This window comes from Tursiops truncatus, chromosome 3, assembly GCF_011762595.2.
Source record: "Tursiops truncatus isolate mTurTru1 chromosome 3, mTurTru1.mat.Y, whole genome shotgun sequence".
Taxonomy (NCBI): domain Eukaryota; kingdom Metazoa; phylum Chordata; class Mammalia; order Artiodactyla; family Delphinidae; genus Tursiops; species Tursiops truncatus.
This window is the reverse complement of record NC_047036.1, coordinates 111,934,788-111,954,894: the sequence shown is the minus strand read 5'-3', so window position 1 is coordinate 111,954,894 and position 20,107 is coordinate 111,934,788. Positions and strand designations below refer to the sequence as shown.

The 20,107-nt window shown below is 49.3% G+C and overlaps 1 protein-coding gene across 1 annotated transcript in view; it reads right to left on the bottom strand.

Annotated features, from left to right (window-relative positions):
• Window positions 1–1,258: 1,258 nt before the first annotated feature.
• Window positions 1,259–20,107, bottom strand: part of CATSPER3 (cation channel sperm associated 3) — a 47,044-nt gene continuing 28,195 nt past the window's right edge. The window contains exons 4-8 of the mRNA XM_033853191.2: window positions 6,671–6,853; window positions 5,833–5,973; window positions 5,362–5,481; window positions 4,309–4,466; window positions 1,259–3,467 (exon numbers count right to left, since the gene is read on the bottom strand). Of these exons, the coding sequence (XP_033709082.1) occupies window positions 3,362–3,467; window positions 4,309–4,466; window positions 5,362–5,481; window positions 5,833–5,973; window positions 6,671–6,853 (708 nt within the window). The 3' untranslated portion in view covers window positions 1,259–3,361. The remainder of the gene's footprint in view (window positions 3,468–4,308; window positions 4,467–5,361; window positions 5,482–5,832; window positions 5,974–6,670; window positions 6,854–20,107) is intronic.

Sequence of the window (20,107 nt, the reverse complement as noted above, 5' to 3'; positions counted from 1 at the left end):
TCTCCACAGTGAAGGAGAAGCCAGGAGCCAACCGAGAAAGCACAGATGCTCCCCTTTCCTTCAGCTCTCCAGCCCTGCCTCCCCCATCCCCCTAGGGCTGCATCACACCAAGCCTTAAGTGAAATCAGAGCTAGAACTCGGGGAAGGTGCGGCATGTGGCGGACCAAGCACAGACGAAATTCTTGGTGCAGGGTGTGGGGAAGAGTAGGGTGCTCGTGTGTTGGTAACTCTCACCCCATCACACTGAGCTCCTTTCTCCTAATTTCCCAACCCCTGTGACTAGAATCAGCAACAATTACCTCTCCTTTCTGAGTAGCCTAGTTAGGAATTCAGAGCCGTCTCCTCCTGACCTGGGGAAGGGCGGTTCATTGTACAAGGTGTCCTGTCTCACCCACATTTGGGGAAAACATCAAGATGTGCAGTTTCCAGCGTCTCACTATTGGATTTTTAGGGGCTGTTGGACTGAAGAGGAGCACTTATAGTCTCAGTCCTGCCTGGATTTCCATATTATAGAGACTGCTTCCTGCTGGTGGAATCAACAAGCAGTTTAAAAAAAACCCCAAAATCCAGCCACCTTCCAAACACCTCTAGACTTGGATTCCATATCCTTCTTACAAGAGCTGGGGGAGGGCCTGGGTGTGACCAGAAGACTCAGACCCAGGTCCCGGGTATCCCACTGCAGCCCCAAACCACCCAGCTGGCAGGATGGAGGTGGGCGAGCCATTTGGGGACAGCTCTGCTGGATCCCGACGCTGGGGGAAGGAGGAGGAGGGTCCTGCTTTCCACAGCCAGGCCTGGGCAAGCAGAGCCACTTCTGCCCCAAGCAAATCAATTGAAAGCCTTGGCCAAGCCTGTTTGAGTTGGTGAGAGCCCAAGTGGGAATTCCAATCTGCCAGTGTTTGCTCTGCAGGCAAAGAGAGCCAAACAGAAATGCTGCTCTGGGACTTTACACCAAATATCCAGTGGCTTGTTCTGCCAGCAGTGCTGAGCCAGCCGTCTGCACATCACCCTCTCCCAGCTCCCTGCTCTGTGAAAGCCTTCTGCTTGTGCCCTTAAAGGAAGCTTGCCCTCCCACACCACAGCCCCACAGCCCGTGCCTGGGCTTCCCTGCTGGGACCGGGCCCTGCAGGTGCAACCGGCCATCCCATACCAGCTCCACCTGGACACGCATTCCCCCCTACCCAGCCCCAGGTTCCTGATCTCTGCTTCCTGCTCTCAGCTCCACGCTTTCACCACTCCCACCCCCCCGCCCCAGCCACCTCGTCATTGGCCCAGTCCCTCTCAGCCCCTGATCAGGAAAGCCCACGGCAGCTGGCCTCACAGCAGAGGCAGAGCTGACAGCCAGGAAGCACGAACCATAGTTGACTGTGTCTCTTTTTTTTTTTACACTGTCACATGTATTTTATTTGATCTTTATAGCTGAACAGTTTTATCAGCCCATTTCTCAGACGAAATAGCTGAGGTTTCAAAAGACCAGACACCTTGCCCGAGGTCGCCTGATTAAGGAATCCAAGTTTCCTGACTCTAAAACCATGGTACTCACTAACTTGCCTCCCTGCAGAAGTTTTTAAATCTTTTGTTCACTCCCAGAGGCCTAGGGCAACTCCCACGATTCCTAGTGACAGCAGGCGGAGATGTTTCCGCATTCCCCCATGCAACACTGGCACATCCAGTGTGGGCAGTTGGCAACGTCTGCTTTATCCCAGTCCTGAATCGGAGCCACTGCCTGAGGCCTGCATCCTGGGCTGACTGGGCTGCACCCACCAGAGCCCCCCCGGAAGCCCCCAGCCAAGAGTCGCCCCCTTCACAGTTAGGTACCGGGTGCACACCCCGCTTACTTCAGGGCCACCTCCCAGGGCACTGGCACGAAGTTCTCTCCACCCGAGGAAGGAGCGAGGCCAGACGCCCTGCCCTCACAGGGCTCCCCCACTGCACGGCGATGGGTCTCACGCTCCAGAGCGATCCTTCTTGGCACCGTTTCACACAGTTCTCAGTTTGGTCCTGAGTGCGATCATTTGCAAATGGAAATGATCTGAGTATCTTAGAAGACACATGCTCTCTGCATTCACACAATTATTATCACTTCCTCAGGGAAATTTTCTCTCATCCGTTCTGGCCGGATGACTGTCTCCCCTAGATAACCGTGGGCACCAAGAGGGCCAGGACGAGACTGTGGCTTTCTCGTCACAGAACCCCCAGCACCCTGCACAGCTCAGGAAATAGTAGTCGGGTGAATGAAACCACGAGTAAAGGCTTCCACCAGCCCTTGTCCTCTGGCTTCAGGGGTGCCGTCATCCAGGCCTGGAGCCCACGGGACCCCCATGGGACCCTTGTCCAGCCATTCTCAATTCTACATGTTTTCTACTGACCTGACTCCCCAGGGTGGGCCTGGGCACCCAGCTACAGATGCTGGCTTCCCACCCACAGCTCAACCCAGAACTCATGTCTCCTCTAAGAATAGGGCACCGCCAAGGTGACAGGCCTCAAGAACACTCCCCAGAAATGGGAGCAGAGGGGGCACTGCCGGGCCTCTGGTCTGGCCAGTCGGGAGCAAGGGGTACCAGCCACCCTGCCCCACCTGGGCCTTCAGATGGCTCCGTGGTGGCTGGGCCGGGATGGCGCCAGGACCTTGCCAGCTGTGGCAGTCATGTGGCCAGGGACGACACAGAAAAATGCCACCTTTCGAGTAAAGAGTTCTAACTAAAGGGGAGGGAGCAGCCCAAAGCGCCCGATACTGCCACTCCTCTGGCCCCTGCATGAGGTGCCCCCCTGAACTGCACGCCACACAACAGTATCCTTCCAGTCACGGCTGCACCCCTGGGGCACCACCATCACTGTGAGCCTGGGAGAAGCAGAGTAGAACCCCAAAGAGGGGCCTCCAGGGCTCTGGGTGCACAGAGAGAGCTGTAGCTCTGCCAGGTGTGGGCACACACACAAAGATGAGGGCAGCAGAGCTTCCAGGATCAGTAGGGCCACACCAGCTCAAAGGAGCCACGCACTCTTATGGGGCGGCTGGAAGCCCTTCTCGGTCCGGGGTCCTCAGGTGGCTTTCCCAGGAACCCGGTGGGTCCTTGATGCTGGGGTCAAAGGAGGAGAGAGCCAGTGTGGACCCTAGGTGTGTCTTCTGGTCAGGGGGGGGCCTTGAGCCTCCCTCTCCCCACTCCCTACTCCCAAGGTCTGGCTGTGTCATGTGAGGGAGGAATCAGACTTCATGGGCATCTACTCAGGCCCAATTCCCAAAGGTGGAGAAATGCCATGATCACAGCAACCGTGAAGAGGCCAACTCAGAAAACCTGTGTTTAGTTGGCGGGACAGGGTGTCACAGCCTGGGAGGCCCTCGGTGCCTGGGTGCCCACACCCACTACTTCTCCTCGACCTTCTCCAAGGACTGGGACTGCTTCCTCTGGGGCAAGTCTTCAAGCATCAGGCTCAGCACGTGCACGATCTCGTAGTACAGCTCCTGAAGCCTGGAAATGGAGGAGGAGAGGAGGCCTGAGCTCACGAGTGGGCTCCATGCCGCCCTGGCCCTGCCCACGGCACTCTCGCACCCGCACGTTCACCACTCCTGGTAGGTGTGGGGTCACGGAAGAGCGAGGACTTCAGAGCCACATAGGGCTGGGCTGGGAGCCCGGCTGTGCCCCTCTACCTGTGGCCCCAGGAGTAAAGTCGTTTCACCGCATGTGTCAGGTGGGAGGCAACAGACTCCTGGGCTCGGAGCGAGGTGAGCCCGTGGAGGTGCCCAGACGCTGCCTGGTCCACGCCTGGGCCAACACTGGTCATCCCTAGATCCCCTCCTTTTAGTTCCTCCTGTCTGCGAAGCCCTCAAGGCAGCTTTTGTTGAGAAACCAGGCTAATCGTGCACCTCCCCTTCCTGCAAGTAATGGCCAGAAGGACCCCAGCTAACTCACACCGAGCATAGCCCTGGGCCAGGCCAAGCTCAGAGCTTCACACACATTGCTTCCATAGTCAGCCCCTCCTGTGCCGGGTAGGAAAGGGACAAAGACTTTGCCAGAGTCACACAGCACCAAGCCAGGGGCTTCAGCTTCTGACTTGCCAGCCAGCAGCGTTCTCTCGGCCCTCTGAAAAGTGCTTGGTGAGGAGGGTCTTGGAGAGTCAGAGGAGCCAATATTTAAAAACAGGTCAGGGTGGGCTGGGGAGGCCAGTGGGTGGAGTCTCCCCCAGCCACAGGCCCGTCCGCACAGCAGCCCAGCCCCTGCACACCGCCAGGAAGGGCCTCGCCCGACCCGCCCTGCACATCAGCCATTGCCCCCCTGGGCCTGGGGCCAGGTCAGCGGAGCTGGGACTGACTTGTAGATGGTAGCATCCTGGTTGTCCAGAGTGGACAAGTAGACATCAATGAAGGGTAGGCTAGTGCCAAAATCATCCAAGACCATGGGGTCAGTGTGCCGCAGGGTCTTCTTAAACTTCTCCACCAGCTCAGTGGAACTTTTGTGGTCAACATTCTTCTAGAGAGGGAAGCATAAAGAGAGCAAGGATGAGGAGGTAGTGACCGGGCTGCACAGAGACCTGGGGCCCCTCCACGTGGGGGCCAGGCAGAGGCCTGACCCTGGCCCCAGGATGAGTCCTGAGTCCAATCACAGTTCACCCCAACCCCTTCTGGGCCTGGACCCCCCTGACTGAGGTCACCTGGTGAGCCACCATCCCTGACGTGAGGACAGGTGACACGGGAAGGAATCGGTGAGAGCCTGAGCGTGGCTCAGCATTTCACCCTGTTCTGGACAAACCTTGGGCACACCGAGACAGGCGGGCATCTCCACCTCAGAGAGGAGGCTGAGGAGGAAGGCACCAGCCACTTGGCGGAGAAAGGGGCAGCATGCTGTTCACGACCCGGCCGAGCACCCCGGCAGCTCAGAGCACTTCGGCCGAAAAGAGAGGACGCTCCTCCAGCCCCTCACAGTTGTATCATGCTTGAGAGAAAATCTCCAGCCCACTGTGCTCACTCTTGTTCCAGTTTAGAAAAACTGAGGTTAGTAACACCTGTCGGGGCCTCCGTGGCCTCGCCCACTCAGCGGACGGGGACGAAGCCTGCTTGGCACCCAGCGAGTCCTCAGGAACAAGAGTGCTCCAGGCAAGGGGCCCAGCAATGGAGTTTTGCCCATGAAGGAGGGAAATATGATAATCGCAACACTCAACACTTGAAGAGGTCCAGAGGAACATAAAAATACAGAGAATAACGTCAGACTCTGAAAAGTACAGGGGGGGTGAGTAGCTGACTTACCAAGTGCCACAGATGCCTAAGGCCACCCGCCCTCCACGCAGGCCCCCAGGCCCATCTTCCTGGCCGTTCCTTCAGCCCTGACTGCCCCTCTGCTTGTCCGCCGGCCCATGGAGACCACCTACCTGCGTCTGCATCAGCTTGCTGACCTCCTCCTGCTGCCACTTCAAAATCACATGCTTTTCTTCCATGAGTGTCATGTGTCTCTCTAGCATCAGCTCCCGCTCAAACTTTTTGACAGAGTCCTAGAGGGTGGGAGGATGGAGGTAAGATATGGGCTCTCAGTGCGCACCACTCCCGTCTTCCTTCTTCCCCAGTCTTCCACTGCTGCTCCGGCCCCTCAGCAGGAGGATCCCCTCACAGGCCAGCCCCCAGCTCAAGCTGCCAACTGTAGCTGCAGTGACTTCCTAAGCACCTACCCTGCAGGCCACCATCCTGAGGGAGGGAAAATGCAGGGCTCAGGGAAAAGAGTCAGGCTGCGGTAGAGCCTGGTCACCCCCCCCTCCACTTCAGGAGGGAGATCGCTCAGTGTCCGAGACTTGGCCCATCTGCCTGCCACACTTACCACTCCCCCATCCTTACAAGCACCACCTCACCTCCGTGTGAATGATCATCACACCCACGAACATGCTGAGGAAGACGAAGGAGGCAAGCAAGATGAAGATGATGGTGAATGAACGGCTCAGAGTAAAATTCCGGGCGTCCAGCTGCTGCTGCAGGTCTGTCCAGCCATCGACCTGCTCAGGCAAGGCAGGGTACGCTGAGCGCCTAGGCCCAGAGCGGCAGGCCTCCTCTCACCCACCGTGGGGAGCCCCAGCCCCGCCGAGGAGCAGGCCGGCTTCCTTCCACATCAGCCCTACGACAGCCCCTAACGCTCTGACTCCAGGGCACACGTGCTGGCCTGGAGCTGCACGGCACCACTGGGTGGGGGCGCTGCTGATCAAGGCGCCCTAGGGGCTCTCCTCCAAAAGGCCTTCCATCCCTCCCCAAAGGACAATGCCTCTCTGCCCTCCTTTGGAGAGACCCCGATCCTTCCAGAGTCCAACAGAATCTAGACTCTGAGACTTGGGCTTTGCAGGCTTCTTCTGGGTGGCTTTGTGACAGCCTGTTCCCAAAAAGGCTCTGTGACATGGGTTTCCCTTCTAAATTCAACTTAATCTGAATGAATTGTCTTTTGAAAACTTTTTGAAAGTTCTACACCCCTGTGGGACAAATAAGGATGCTCTAGGGAGTCACAAGATTAGAGATAATCTTGTGGCCAGGGCACTGGCCTATCCTTAGTCCTAGGAGGCCAGCCCCCAGCTTCCCCAGACCAGCTAAGTGTCTGAACATGGGAAAGGCCCCCAAGTGAGGCCCAGCATGTCCACACGCCCACACCAGCTGCCAGTCCCTTCTCAAGTCCCCTGCCCCTACCGCGGCTCCCAAACACGGTACCGTGGCCAAGCTGAAGAGGGTAAAGAAGGCCAGAGCCAGGTTCCCCCAGTTTTTCAGGTCAGCACTCTCTGGAACTCCAAATAAGCAGAAGCCCAGGACAGCGAAGACGTACATCAGGACGAAGAGCAGGACGAGCACGGAGGCCACGGTGCAGGCTGTCTGCCCCATGGCGCTGATGAGTGTCTGCAAGGCACAGGCACTGGGACTAGGCCAGGCTGCAAGGCTGGGTTGGACTCAGAGGACAGGGGTCCAGCCCGTCCCGACACCAGCTGCCCCAGAATCCAGTGCCTTGCCTGGCACATGGCAGATGCTCCATAAATGGCTGGATGAATGAATGAGTGAATGAATGGGAACTGTGCCCAGACTGAGGGCTGGACCAACCTAAGAGTGGTTCATCAGTGCCTGGCATCCACGCTCAGTTGCCCACGGGTGGATCACCCATGGTGTCCCAGGTCTCGTGCAGTCTCCCCATCAGCACCACTAAGCACTCCACTTGAACCCCAGCCTGCCTCTGTGGTCATCCTAAGGTGCCCTGCTCCCACCCCTCAGCTGGGCGCCAGCCCTGAATGCTCTTCCAGGCCAAGGAGGAGTATGGGAACCACCCTGGGAGTGGGAATGAAGAAGGCTGAGAGGAACAGGATTTCTCAATTCTTCTGGGCCCCATTTCACAGGCAGGTCTCCACCTTGGGACCTCAGTCTTCCCCCATGAGATGGGTGTTTGTCTTATCTCCCATGCCTCATCGTTCCTTCTCCATGCCCTGGAGTCTTGCATATACGTGTTCAGCTACCTTGATACTGTCACAGATACCATGTCAAGGTAGGAAGATGTTCCCATTTCAAGATGCAGGATCAGAGGCTCAAAGAAGCAAAATGCCTTGGTCACAGTCACACTCTGCTAGAACGGCAGAGCGGGAACACATTCTCCAGCCCCTTGCCTTGCGCCACCACAGTCAACCACAAAAGCACCTCTTTCTAAGCCAAGATACTATTTATTGACTTAGCAGTAGGAAGGGAGGTACTGGTGGAGCTGGGACACAGGACAGTGAAGTTTTGACAGTCTGGGGTAAAGTGCAAAACAGAGAGACAACCCAGGAGCACTGGGGCTGGTTGCCCTGTATGTGGACCACTTTGGCAGCTACCTGCAAGGGTGAATGCATACCCGACGCCCCCCTCCCCTCCTTGAGGGAAGAAAAATCAGTGTTAAGGGATTAATTCCAAAAGAACTGAGCTGTAAAAAAATTGCCTCCAATCCTGCAAGAGAGACAGAACTTCTTTCCCAAGACTGCTAAGACTGAAGAGGTAAGAACTCATGAAAAAGGCTGCAATGGGACACAGTCTGCAGGTGACATCTTCAGGGTGCGGAGGGGCAGGGCCACGTGGAAGAACCTGAGGTACCTTGGAAGGATGAGGGAGAGGCCCCGGTTGGGTCTCCCACTTCCAGGCTAGTGCACAGGCCCAGTGCCACCCGAGGTCAAAGCCAAGCAGCCTCGAGAACAGCCGTGCAGCAAAAGTCACGCTCTCCGGAAGCCTGTGTGGGACTGACTCCTGACCGCTGGTCTTGGCCACGTTCTTCAAGCACTATCCAGACAGGCTCCATTATTCTGCAGTCTAGAAGGTTCAGAAATCTAGTCCCGGGAATGAGCCTCCAAGGTGGGAGAGCTGAGTCCAGGATGTTGGACCACCAGAGAACTCCCAGCCCCATGGAATATTAATCGATGAGAGCTCTCCCAGAGGTCTCCACCCCAACACTACGACCCGACTCCACCCAAGGGCCAGCAAGCTCCAATGCTGGACGCCTCATGCCAAACAACTGGCAAGACAGGAACACAACCCCACCCACTAGCAGTCAGGCTGCCTAAAGTCATACTAAGTTCACAGACACCCCAAAACACACCACCAGATGCAGCACTGCCCATCAGAGGGGCAAGATACAGCCCCACCCACCAGAACACAAGCACTAGTCACCCCCACCAGGAAGCCTACACAAGCCACTGGACCAACCTCACCCACTGGGGGCAGACAACAGAAGTAAGAGGAACTACGATCCTGCAGCCTGCATAAAGGAGACCCCAAACACAGTAAGTTAAACAAAATAAGAAGACAGAGAAATATGCATCAGATGAGGAGCAAGGTAAAAACCCATCAGACCTAACAAATGAAGAGGAGACAGGCAGTCTACCTGAAAAAGAATTCAGAGTAATGATAGTAAAGATGATCCAAAGTCTTGGAAATAGAATGGAGAAAACACAAGAAACGTTTAACAAGGAGCTAGAACTAAAGAGCAAACAAACAGTGATGAACAATGCAGTAATTGAAATTAAAAATACTCTAGAAGGAATCAATAGCAGAATAACTGAGACAGAAGAACGGATGAGTGACCTGGAAGATAAAATAGTGGAAATAACTAATGCAGAGCAGAATAAAGAAAAAAGAATGAAAAGAACTGAGGACAGTCTCAGAGACCTCAGGGACAACATTAAACGCACCAACATTCGAAGTATAGGGGTCCAAGAAGAAGAAGAGAGAAAGAAAGGGTCTAAGAAAATACTTGAAGAGATTACAGTCGAAAACTTCCACAACATGGGAAAGGAAATAGTCAATCAAATCCAGGAAGCGCAGAGAGTCCCTTACAGGATAAACCCAAGGAGAAACACGCCAAGACACACATTAATCAAACTGTCAAAAATTAAATACAAAGAAAAAATATTAAAAGCAGCAAGGGAAAAGCAACAAATAACATACAAGGGAATTCACATGAGGTTAACAGCTGATCTTTTAGCAGAAACTCTGCAAGCCAGAAGGGAGTGGCAGGACATATTTAAAATGATGAAAGGGAAGAACCTACAACCAAGATTACTCTACCCAGCAAGGATCTCATTCAGATTTGAAGGAGAAATTAAAACATTTACAGACAAGCAAAAGTTAAGAAAACTAAGCACCACCAAACCAGCTCTACAACAAATGCTAAAGGAACTTCTCTAGGCAGGAAACACAAGAGAAGGAAAAGACGTACAATAACAAACCCAAAACAATTAAGAAAATGATAATAGGAACATACATAGCAATAACTACCTTAAATGTAAATGGATTAAATGCCCCCACCAAAAGACATACACTGGCTGAATGGATACAAAAACAAGACCCGTTTATACGCTGTCTACAAAAGACCCACTTCAGACCAAGGGACACATACAGACTGAAAGTGAGGGGATGGAAAAAGATATTCCATGCAAATGGAAATCAAAAGAAAGCTGGAGTAGCAATACTCATATCAGACAAAAGAGACTTTAAAATAAACATTATTACAAGAGACAAGGAAGGATGCTACATAATGATCAAGGGATCAATCCAAGAAGAAGATATAACAATTGTAAATCTTTATGCACCCAACATAGGAGCACCTCAATACATAAGGCAAATGCTAAGAGCCATAAAAGTGGAAATCGATAGTAACACAATAATAGCAGGGGACTTTAACACCTCACTTATACCAATAGACAGATCATCCAAACAGAAAATAGATAAGGAAACACAAGCTTTAAATGATACATTAGATCAGATGGACTTAATTGATATTTATAGGACATTCCATCTAGAAACAATAGAATACACTTTCTTCTCAAGTGCACATGGAACGTTCTCCAGGATAGATCACATCTTGGGTCACAAATCAAGCCTTGGTAAATTTAAGAAAATTGAAATCGTATCAAGCATCTTTTCCGACCACAACGCTATGAGACTAGATATCAATTACAGGGAAAAAAATGGTAAAAAATACAAACACATGGAGGTTAAACAGCATGCTACTAAATAACCAAGAGATCACTGAAGAAATCAAACAGGAAATCAAAAACTACCTAGAAACAAATGACAATGAAAACACAATGACGCAAAACTTATGGGATGCAGCAAAAGCAGTTCTAAGAGGGAAGTTGACAGCAATACAATCCTACCTCAAGAAATAAGAGGGTCTTCCCTGGTGAAACAGTGGTTAAGAATCCACCTGCCAATGCAGGGGACACGAGTTTGATCCCTGGTCCGGGAAGATCCCACATGCCACGGAGCAACTAAGCCCCTGTGCTACGCAAGCCACAACTACTAAGCCCTTGGGCCACAACTACTGAAGCCTGTGCGCCTAGATACAGCCCATGCTCCACACCAAGAGAAGCCACTGCCATGAGAAGCCCGTGCACTGCAATGAAGAGTAGCCCCTGCTCGCTGCAACTACAGAAAGCCCACGTGCAGGAACGAAGGCCCAAAACAGCCAAAAAAAAAAAGGAAAGAAAAAGAAACAAGAAAAATCTCAAATAAACAACATAACCTTACACCTAAAGCAGTTAGAGAAAGAACAAAAAAAAAACCCAAAGCTAGCAGAAAGAAAGAAATCATAAATCAGATCAGAAATAGATCAAAAAGAAATGAAGGAAACAATAGCAAAGATTAATAAAACTAAAAGCTGGTTCTTTGGAAGATAAACAAAATGGATAAACCATTAGCCAGACTCATCAGGAAAAAAAGAGAGAAGACTCAAATCAAAATAATTAGAAATGAAAACGGAGAAGTAACAACTGACACTGCAGAAATACAAAGGATTGTGAGAGACTACTATAAGCAACTATATGCCAGTAAAATGGACAACCTGGAAGAAATGGACAAATTCTTAGAAAAGTACAACCTTCCAAGACTGAATCAGGAAGAAATACAAAATATGAACAGACCAATCAGGAGCACTGAAATTGAAACTGTGATTAAAAATCCTCCAACAGGGCTTCCCTGGTGGCGCAGTGATTGAGAGTCCGCCTGCCAATGCAGGGGACGCAGGTTCGTGCTCCGGTCTGGGAAGATCCCACGTGCCGCGGAGCAGCTGGGCCCATGAGCCATGGCCACTGAGCCTGCGCGTCCGGAGCCTGTGCTCCGCAATGGGAGAGGCCACAACAGTGAGAGGCCCACGTACCACAAAAAAAAAAAAATCCTCCAACAAACAAAAGCCCAGGGCCAGATGGCTTCACAGGTGAATTCTATCAAGCATTTAGAGAAGAGCTAACATGTATCCTTCTAAAACTCTTCCAAAATACTCCCAAACTCATTCTATGAGGCCACCATCACCCTGATACCCAAACCAGACAGAGACACTACAAAAAAAAGAAAATTAAAGACCAATATCACTGATGAATATAGATGCAAAAATCCTCAACAAAATACTAGCAAACAGAACCCAACAGCACATTAAAAGGATCATACACCATGATCAAGTGGGATTTATCCCAGAGATACAAGGATTCTTCAATATATGCAAGTCAATCAATGTGATACACCATATTAACAAACTGAAGAATAAAAACCATATGATCATCTCAATAGATGCAGAAAAAAGCTTTTGACAAAATTCAACACTGATTTATGACAAAAACTCTCCAGAAAGTGGGCATAGAGGGAACCTATCTCAACATAATAAAGGTCACATACGACAAACCCACAGCAAACATCATTCTCAATGGTGAGAAACTGAAAGCATTTCCTATAAGATCAAGAACAAGACAAGGATGTCCACTCTCACCACTATTATTCAACATAGGTTTGGAAGTAATGGCCAAGGCAATAGGAGAAGAAAAAGAAATAAAAGGAATACAAATCAGAAAAGAAGGAGTAAAACTGTCACTATTTGCAGATGACATGATACGATACATAGAGAATCCTAACGATGACACCAGAAAACTACTAGAGCTAATCAATGAATTTGGTGAAGTTGCAGGAAACAAAATTAATGCACAGAAACCTCCTGCATTCCTATACACTGACAACGAAAGATCAGAAAGAGAAATTAAGGAAACAACCCATTCACCATTGCAACAAAAAGAATAAAATACCTAGGAAAAAACCTACCTAAGGAGGTAAAAGACTTGTACTCAGAAACCTATAAGACATTGATGAAAGAAATCAAAAATGACACAAACAGATGGAGAGATATACCATGTTCTTAGATTGGAAGAATCAATATTGTGAAAATGACTATAATGTCCAAAGCAATCTACAGATTAATGCAATCCCTATCAAATTACCCACGGCATTTTTTACAGAACTAGAAAAAAAATCGTAAAATTTGTATGGAGGGCTTCCCTGGTGGCGCAGTGGTTGAGAGTCCACCTGCCAATGCAGGGGACACGGGTTCGTGCCCTGGTCCGGGAAGATCCCACGTGCCACGGAGGGGCTGGGCCCGTGAGCCATGGCCGCTGAGCCTGTGCAGTCCGGAGCCTGTGCTCCACAATGGAAGAGGCCACAACAGAGAGAGGCCCGCGTATCACAAAAAAAAAAAAAAATTTGTAGGGAGACACAGAACATCCCGAATGGCCAAAGCAATCTTGAGGGAAAAAAAAATGGAGCTGGAAGAATCAGACTCCCTGATTTCAGACTATACTACAAAGCTACAGTAATCAAGACAACAAGGCACAAAAACAGGACTATAGATCAACGGAACAGAATAGAAGGCCCAGAGATAAACTCACATACCTATGGTCAACTAATCTACGACAAGGAGGAAAGGATATACAATGGAGAAAAGACAGTCTCTTCAATAAGTGGTGATGGGAAAACTGGACAGCTACATGTAAAAGAATGAAATTAGAACACTCCCTAACACCATGCACATAATAAACTCAAAATGGATTAAAGACCTAAATGTAAGACTGGACATTATAAAACTCTTAGAGGAAAACATAGGAAGAACACTCTTTGACATAAATCACAACAAGATCTAGAGTAATGGAAATAAAAACGAAAGTAAACAAATGGGACCTAATGAAACTTCAAAGCTTTTGCACAGCAAAGGAAACTATAAACAGGATGAAAAGACAACCCTCAGAATGGGAGAAAATATTTGCAAATGAATCAACAGACAAAAGATTAATCTCCAAAATATATAAACAGCTCATGCAGCTCAATATTAAAAAAACAAACAACCCAATCAAAAAGTGGGCAGAAGACCTAAATAGACATCTCTCCAAAGAAGACATACACATGGCCAAGAGGCACATGAAAAGCTGCTCAACATCACTAATTATTAGAGAAATGCAAATCAAAACTACAATGAGGTATCACCTCACACTGGTCAGAACAGGCACCATTAGAAAATCTATGAACAACAAATGCTGGAGAGGGTGTGGAGAAAAGGGAACCCTCTTGCATTGTTGGTGAGAACGTAAATTGGTACAGCCACTATGGAGAACAGTATGGAGGTGCCTTAAAAAACTAAAAATAGAACTACCATATGACCCAGCAATCCCACTACTGGGCATATACCCTGAGAAAACCATAATTCAAAAAGACACATGCACCCCAATGTTCATTACAGCACTATTTACAATAGCCAGGTCATGGAAGCAACCTAAATGCCTATCGACAGATGAATGGATAAAGAAGATGTGGTACATATATACAATGGAATATTACTCAGCCATAAAAAGGAACGAAACTGGGTCATTTGTAGAGATGTGGATGGACCTAGAGACTGTCATACAGAGTGAAACAAGTCAAAAAGAGAAAAACAAATATTGTATATTAACGCATATATGTGGAATCTAGAAAAATAGTATAGATGAACCGGTTCGCAAGGCAGATGGAGACACAGATGTAGAGAACAAGTGTATGGACACTAAGGGGGGAAAGTGAGGGGGTGGTTGTGGTGGGATGAATTGGGAGATTGGGATGGACATATATAAACGAACATGTAAAAATAGATAACTAATAAGAACCTGCTGTATAATAAATAAATAAATAAAGTAAAATTTTTTTAAAAACTAAAAATAGAACTACCATATGACCCAGCAATCCCACTGCTGGGCACATACCCTGAGAAAACCATAATTCAAAAAGAGTCATGTACCACAATGTTCACTGCAGCTCTATTTACAATAACCAGGACATGGAAGCAACCTAGGTGTCCATCGACAGATGAATGGCTAAAGAAGATGTGGCACATATATACAATGGAATATTACTCAGCCATAAAAAGAAAGAAAATTGAGTTATTTGTACTGAGGTGGATGGACCTAGAGTCTGTCATACAGAGTGAAGTAAGTCAGAAAGAGAAAAACAAGTACCATATGCTAACACATATATATGGAATCTAAAAAAAAAAAAGGTTCTGATGAACCTAGGGGCAGGACAGGAATAAAGACGCAGATGTAGAGAATGGACTTGAGGACATGGGGTGGGGAAGGGTAAGCTGGGACGAAGTGAGGGAGTGGCATGGACATATATACACTATCAAATGTAAAATAGCTAGCTAGTGGGAAGCAGCCACATAGCACAGGGAGATCAGCTCGGTGCTTTGTGACCACCTGGATGGGTGGGATAGGGAGGGTGGGAGGGAGATACAAGAGGGAGGAGATATGGTGACATATGTATATGTATAGCTGATTCACTTTGTTATAAAGCAGAAACTAACACACTACTGTAAAGCAATTATACTCCAATAAAGATGTTAAAAAAATAAATAAAAATGAAAGACACGTGTACCACAGTGTTCATTGCAGCACTACTTACAATAGCCAGGACATGGAAGCAACCTAAATGTCCATCGACAGATGAATGGATAAAGAAGATGTGGCACATATATGTAATGGAATATTACTCAGCCGTAAAAAGGAATGAAATTGAGTTATTTGTATTGAGGTGGATGCACCCAGAGTCTGTCATACAGAGTGAAGTAAGTAAGAAAGAGAAAAACAAATAGCGTATGCTAACGCACATATATGGAACTAAAAAATGGTACTGATGAACCTAGTGGCCGGGCAGGAATAAAGACGCAGATGTAGAGAATGGACTTGAGGACAGAGCGGGCGAAAGGGAAGCTGGGATGAAGTGAGAGAGTAGCATTGACATATATACACTACCAAATGTAAAATGGATGGCTAGTGGGAAGATGTTGCATAGCTCAGGGAGATAAGCTCGGTGCTTTGTGATGACCTAGAGGGGTCAGATAGGGAGGGTGGGAGGGAGGCTCAAGAGGGAGGGGATATGGGGGTATATGTATACATATAGCTGATTCACTTTGTTGTGCAGCAGAAACTAACACAACAGTGTAAAGTAATTATACTCCATTAAAGATATAAAAATACATAAATAAATAAACAAATAAAGTTAGTATTAAAAAAAAGAAAGCCCAGAGATAAACCCACGAACATATGGTCACCTTATCTTTGACAAAGGAGGCAAGAATTTATAGTGGAGAAAAGACAGCCTCTTCAATAAGTGGTGCGGGAAAACTGGACAGCTACATGTAGAAGAATGAAATTAGAACACTTCCTAACACCATACACAAAAGTAAAGTCAAAATGAATTAAGGACCTAAATGTAAGGCCAGACACTATAAAACTCTTAGGGGAAAATATTGGCAGAACACTCTATTACATAAATCACAGCTAAATCCTTTGTGACCCACCTCCTAGAGCAATGGAAATAAAAACAAAAATAAACAAATGGGACCTAATGAAACTTAAAAGTTTTTGCACATCAAAGGAAACCAAAAATAAGACAAAAAGACAAACCTCAAAATGGGAGAAAATATTTGGAAACGAAGCAACTGACAAAGGATTAATCTCCAAAATATACAAGCAGCTCATGCAGCTCAATATCAAAAAAACAAACAACCCAGTCCAAAAATGGGTAGAAGCCCTAAATAGACATGTCTCCAAAAAAGATATACAGATTGCCAACAAACACATGAAAAGATGCTCAACATCACTAATCATTAGAGAAATGCAAATCAAAACCACAATGAGGTATCACCTCACACCAGTCAGGATGGCATCATCAAAAAATCTAGGAAGAATAAGCGTTGGAGAGGGTGTGGAGAAAAGGGGACCCTCCTGCACTGTTGGTGGGAATGTAAATTGATACAACCACTATGGAGAACAGTATGGACATTCCTTTAAAAACTAAAAATAGAATTACTATATGACCCAGCAATCCCACTACTGGGCATATACCCTGAGAAAACCATAATTCAAAAAGACACATGCACCCCAATGTTCATTGCAGCACTATTTACAATAGCCAGGACATGGAAGCAACCTAAATGTCCATTGACAGATGAATGGATAAAGAAGATGTGGCACATATATACAATGGAATACTACTCAGCCATAAAAAGGAATGAAATTGAGTTATTTGTAGTGAGGTGGATGGACCTAGGGACTGTCATACAGAGTGAAGTAACTCAAAAAGAGTAAAACAAATACCGTATGCTAAAGCATATATTTGGAATCTAGAAAAATCATACTGATGAACCTAGTGGCAGGGCAGGAATAAAGATGCAGATGTAGAGAACGGACTTGAGGACACAGTGGGGGAAAGGGAGGCTGGGATGTAGTGAGAGAGTAGCATGGACATATATACACTATCAAATGTATAACAGATAGCTAGTGGGAAGCAGCTGCATAGAACAGGGAGATCAGCTCGGTGCTTTGTGACCACCTAAAGGGTTGGGGTAGGGAGGGTGGGAGGGAGGCACAAGAGGGAGGGGATATGGGGATATATGTATTCATATAGCTGATTCGCTTTGTTGTACAGCAGATACTAACACAACATTGTAAAGCAGTTATACTCTAATAAAGATGTATAAAAAAAAAAAAAAGGAATCTAGTCCCATGGATGTTTACCCAGATCCCCATAGGCTGGTAGCTCCTTCCCTGAGGAAGTCCTGCACTTTCTAGACCTACAGCCTGGCCCCCAGTAGGTGCCTGATTCTGAATTCCCAAATTCTTTGGGGAAGCAACTCCTAGCCCCCAGTTCAGCTGTCCTGGGCTCTGAATCACGCTAGGGCTGCCCTCCTGGCCTTGGGGCATTCTGGGCATGGAGAGGACCTCTTGTCAGGGCAGGTACTCGGGCCCTGCCGCTCTGATGGGTGGCAAGTGATGCACCCCAAAGAGGAGCAGGCAGGGAGGGAGGCGAGGCTGATGCTCTCACTTGCAGCCCAGTGTCTGCAGGTGGTTCTTCAGGCTGAAATGCAGATGAACAAGGACAGTGTGGCCCTTGGTTGCCCAGCTAACAGAGCTTCTCTGTGTGCAAAACAGCAAGAAACTATTTCTTCATGGTGCAGGTTTATTGCCATGAGGTGGAAAGCAGAATGTCATCTTAATTCATCAGGGAACAGGAGTCAAGAATGTGCCGGAGTGCCAGCTCTGGGCACTGAGCTGCAGCTCTGTTAGAGCCTCATCTAGACCTCAGTGAATATAAATCAGCACAGAGGTGCAAGGCTCCACCGTTGGCACCTCCAGCTCCCCTGGCCAGCTGGCCAGGCTGGTGTACAGAGGGCATGTAATCCAGAGTCACTCTGGGGGTCCAGGGACATCCCCAAACCCATAGAAGAGCTACAACCAGGGGGTCTGATGGTTCCCCAGGGAACAACTTTTGGATACAAGGCTCTGCTTAATGACAGAAAGACCTTGGGGTCAAACATGGACTGTATGCGTATGAACATGCTGTGTTTGCGTGCCCTTGGGTGTCTGCGTGACCACATGGACCAAAGGCCACGCAGAGGCCTTCGGTCACCAAGCAAGCCAGGCTGAGCTCTGGGATAGGCCTTGGCCAGTGGGGAGGGCTGTGTGCCCTTCACTGGATCCCTGGGCTATCCCTGCCGGGCACCAAGACCCTGGCACCTCCAGGCCTTCCCCGCTGACCAGGCTGCCACAACACAATGCACTCAGCAGGTGGCTCGTGCCCTCAGCCTCACAAGGGACAATCTGGGTCACTGCCCCTCCCCCCACTCCCCAAGATGGAAGCCCCTCCTGCCACCCGTCCTTTCTGCTTCCTCCTCCCTGCACAGCCCTGGACTTCCTTTCCCTCAGCCCACCACCATCACCACCTTCCTCTCATGACTCCCGCAGGTCTCTGGCACCTTCATTCCACAGTGATCTCTCTCCTGGCCTTCCCTGTAAACCCTCTCTTGCCTGAGGACATCGCTCCCCGGCAGCCCTCTAGAGGGAGGCTGCTCATCCCCCACCCACCTGATTCAGGAGGCCATCCCCTACTTTATCCTCGGAGCCCCAGCCTCCATGGGCAAAGCCCCTGCCTCTGGGCAGGGCCAACCTTCCACCTTCCCACACCCTGTTGCATCTTGGAATGGCTCCACCCCACCCTGCTGTCATCCTGGGGGCCTTCAGCATCTCTGTGGACATCCACCAATCCCCAGGCCTCTTCGTCCCTTGACTTCCTCATCTCCAGCGACCCTTGAATCACTTCAGGCCCCTGCTCCCTTGGTGCCCCATACCCCAAAAAATGGGCACAGCCCCCACTGTCTGATTACTCCCTCACTCCGAGGTGCCCGCCACCTGGCACTCACCTCCCAAAGAGCTCCAGTCTTCTTTCCTGTCCACCTGCCTTACTCTCATCCCTCCCTGACACAGACTCCATAGGCCAGCACCTCAGACACTCCCTTCCCCACTTCTAGGACACATTATAGGGTCTGCCTCTAGCCCACGAACAAGGGGAGTCACTCCCAAGTGTAAAAGGAGTAGTGCCATGACTCGAGGTGCACTTTAGAGATTCCTCCAGCTGCTGAGGCATTTCCGCTCCAGGGCTCTCAGTAGTGTGGGAAGCCACTGCAGGAACCCATGGAAAGGTGAATGGTGATGGAGAAAAAATGGTGGCTGTTGGAGTGAAAACATGTGAACAAGCCGAGAACTATCCAGGAGGCCAGGCTGTAGGACTCTGAGAGAGAGAGCTCAAAGCCGACACTCAAACTTATGACTTGGCAGTTGACTTGACAGGAGGCACCCATCCCCAACAGACAAAATACAGGAGGAGGAGCCAGGTCTTGGGATTGGAGGGTGGGGGTGGGAGGAGAGTGAAGACTTCCGGTTTAGACACGTTGAGTTTGAGGAGTATGTGAGCTATCCAGGAAGCAGTTAGGTCTGAAGTTCAAAGAAAGTGGCGTGGGCAGGTGAAGACCCCTGACAAGTGCAAAAGGTCACCCAAAGAGAATACAGAGTGAGAAGAGAAGAGAGCTCAGGACACAGTCCTGGGCAAGGCAAAGAAAACACGCACCTGAGAAGTTATGCCTAAGAGGCTGGAGGGAAACCAGGAGAAAGCGGTGACAGGAAGCTGCTGGCAACCTCAGAGGGGCTAGTTACAGGGGAGAGGAGGGAGGAAGCCCGGACACAAATGACAGGTAAGGAAGAGGGACTGGGAAAACAGACACCCCTTCCAGGAGCCTTGCCGTGAAGAGAAGCAGGAGGATGGGACCATGCTCCCATCCTGGGAGGGGACACACATGGGTATGTGACCACGTGAGAGCAAGACCTGAATGCATGGGGTCTGCAGGAGGGGGAGCTCTTTAACATGCACCTATTCTCCACTCAGGCCTGGGGCTCCCTTGGGCTCCCTGAGTGTCGGACCTAAGCCCTAGACAGACAGACACCAGGCTGGCCTAGGGGCAAC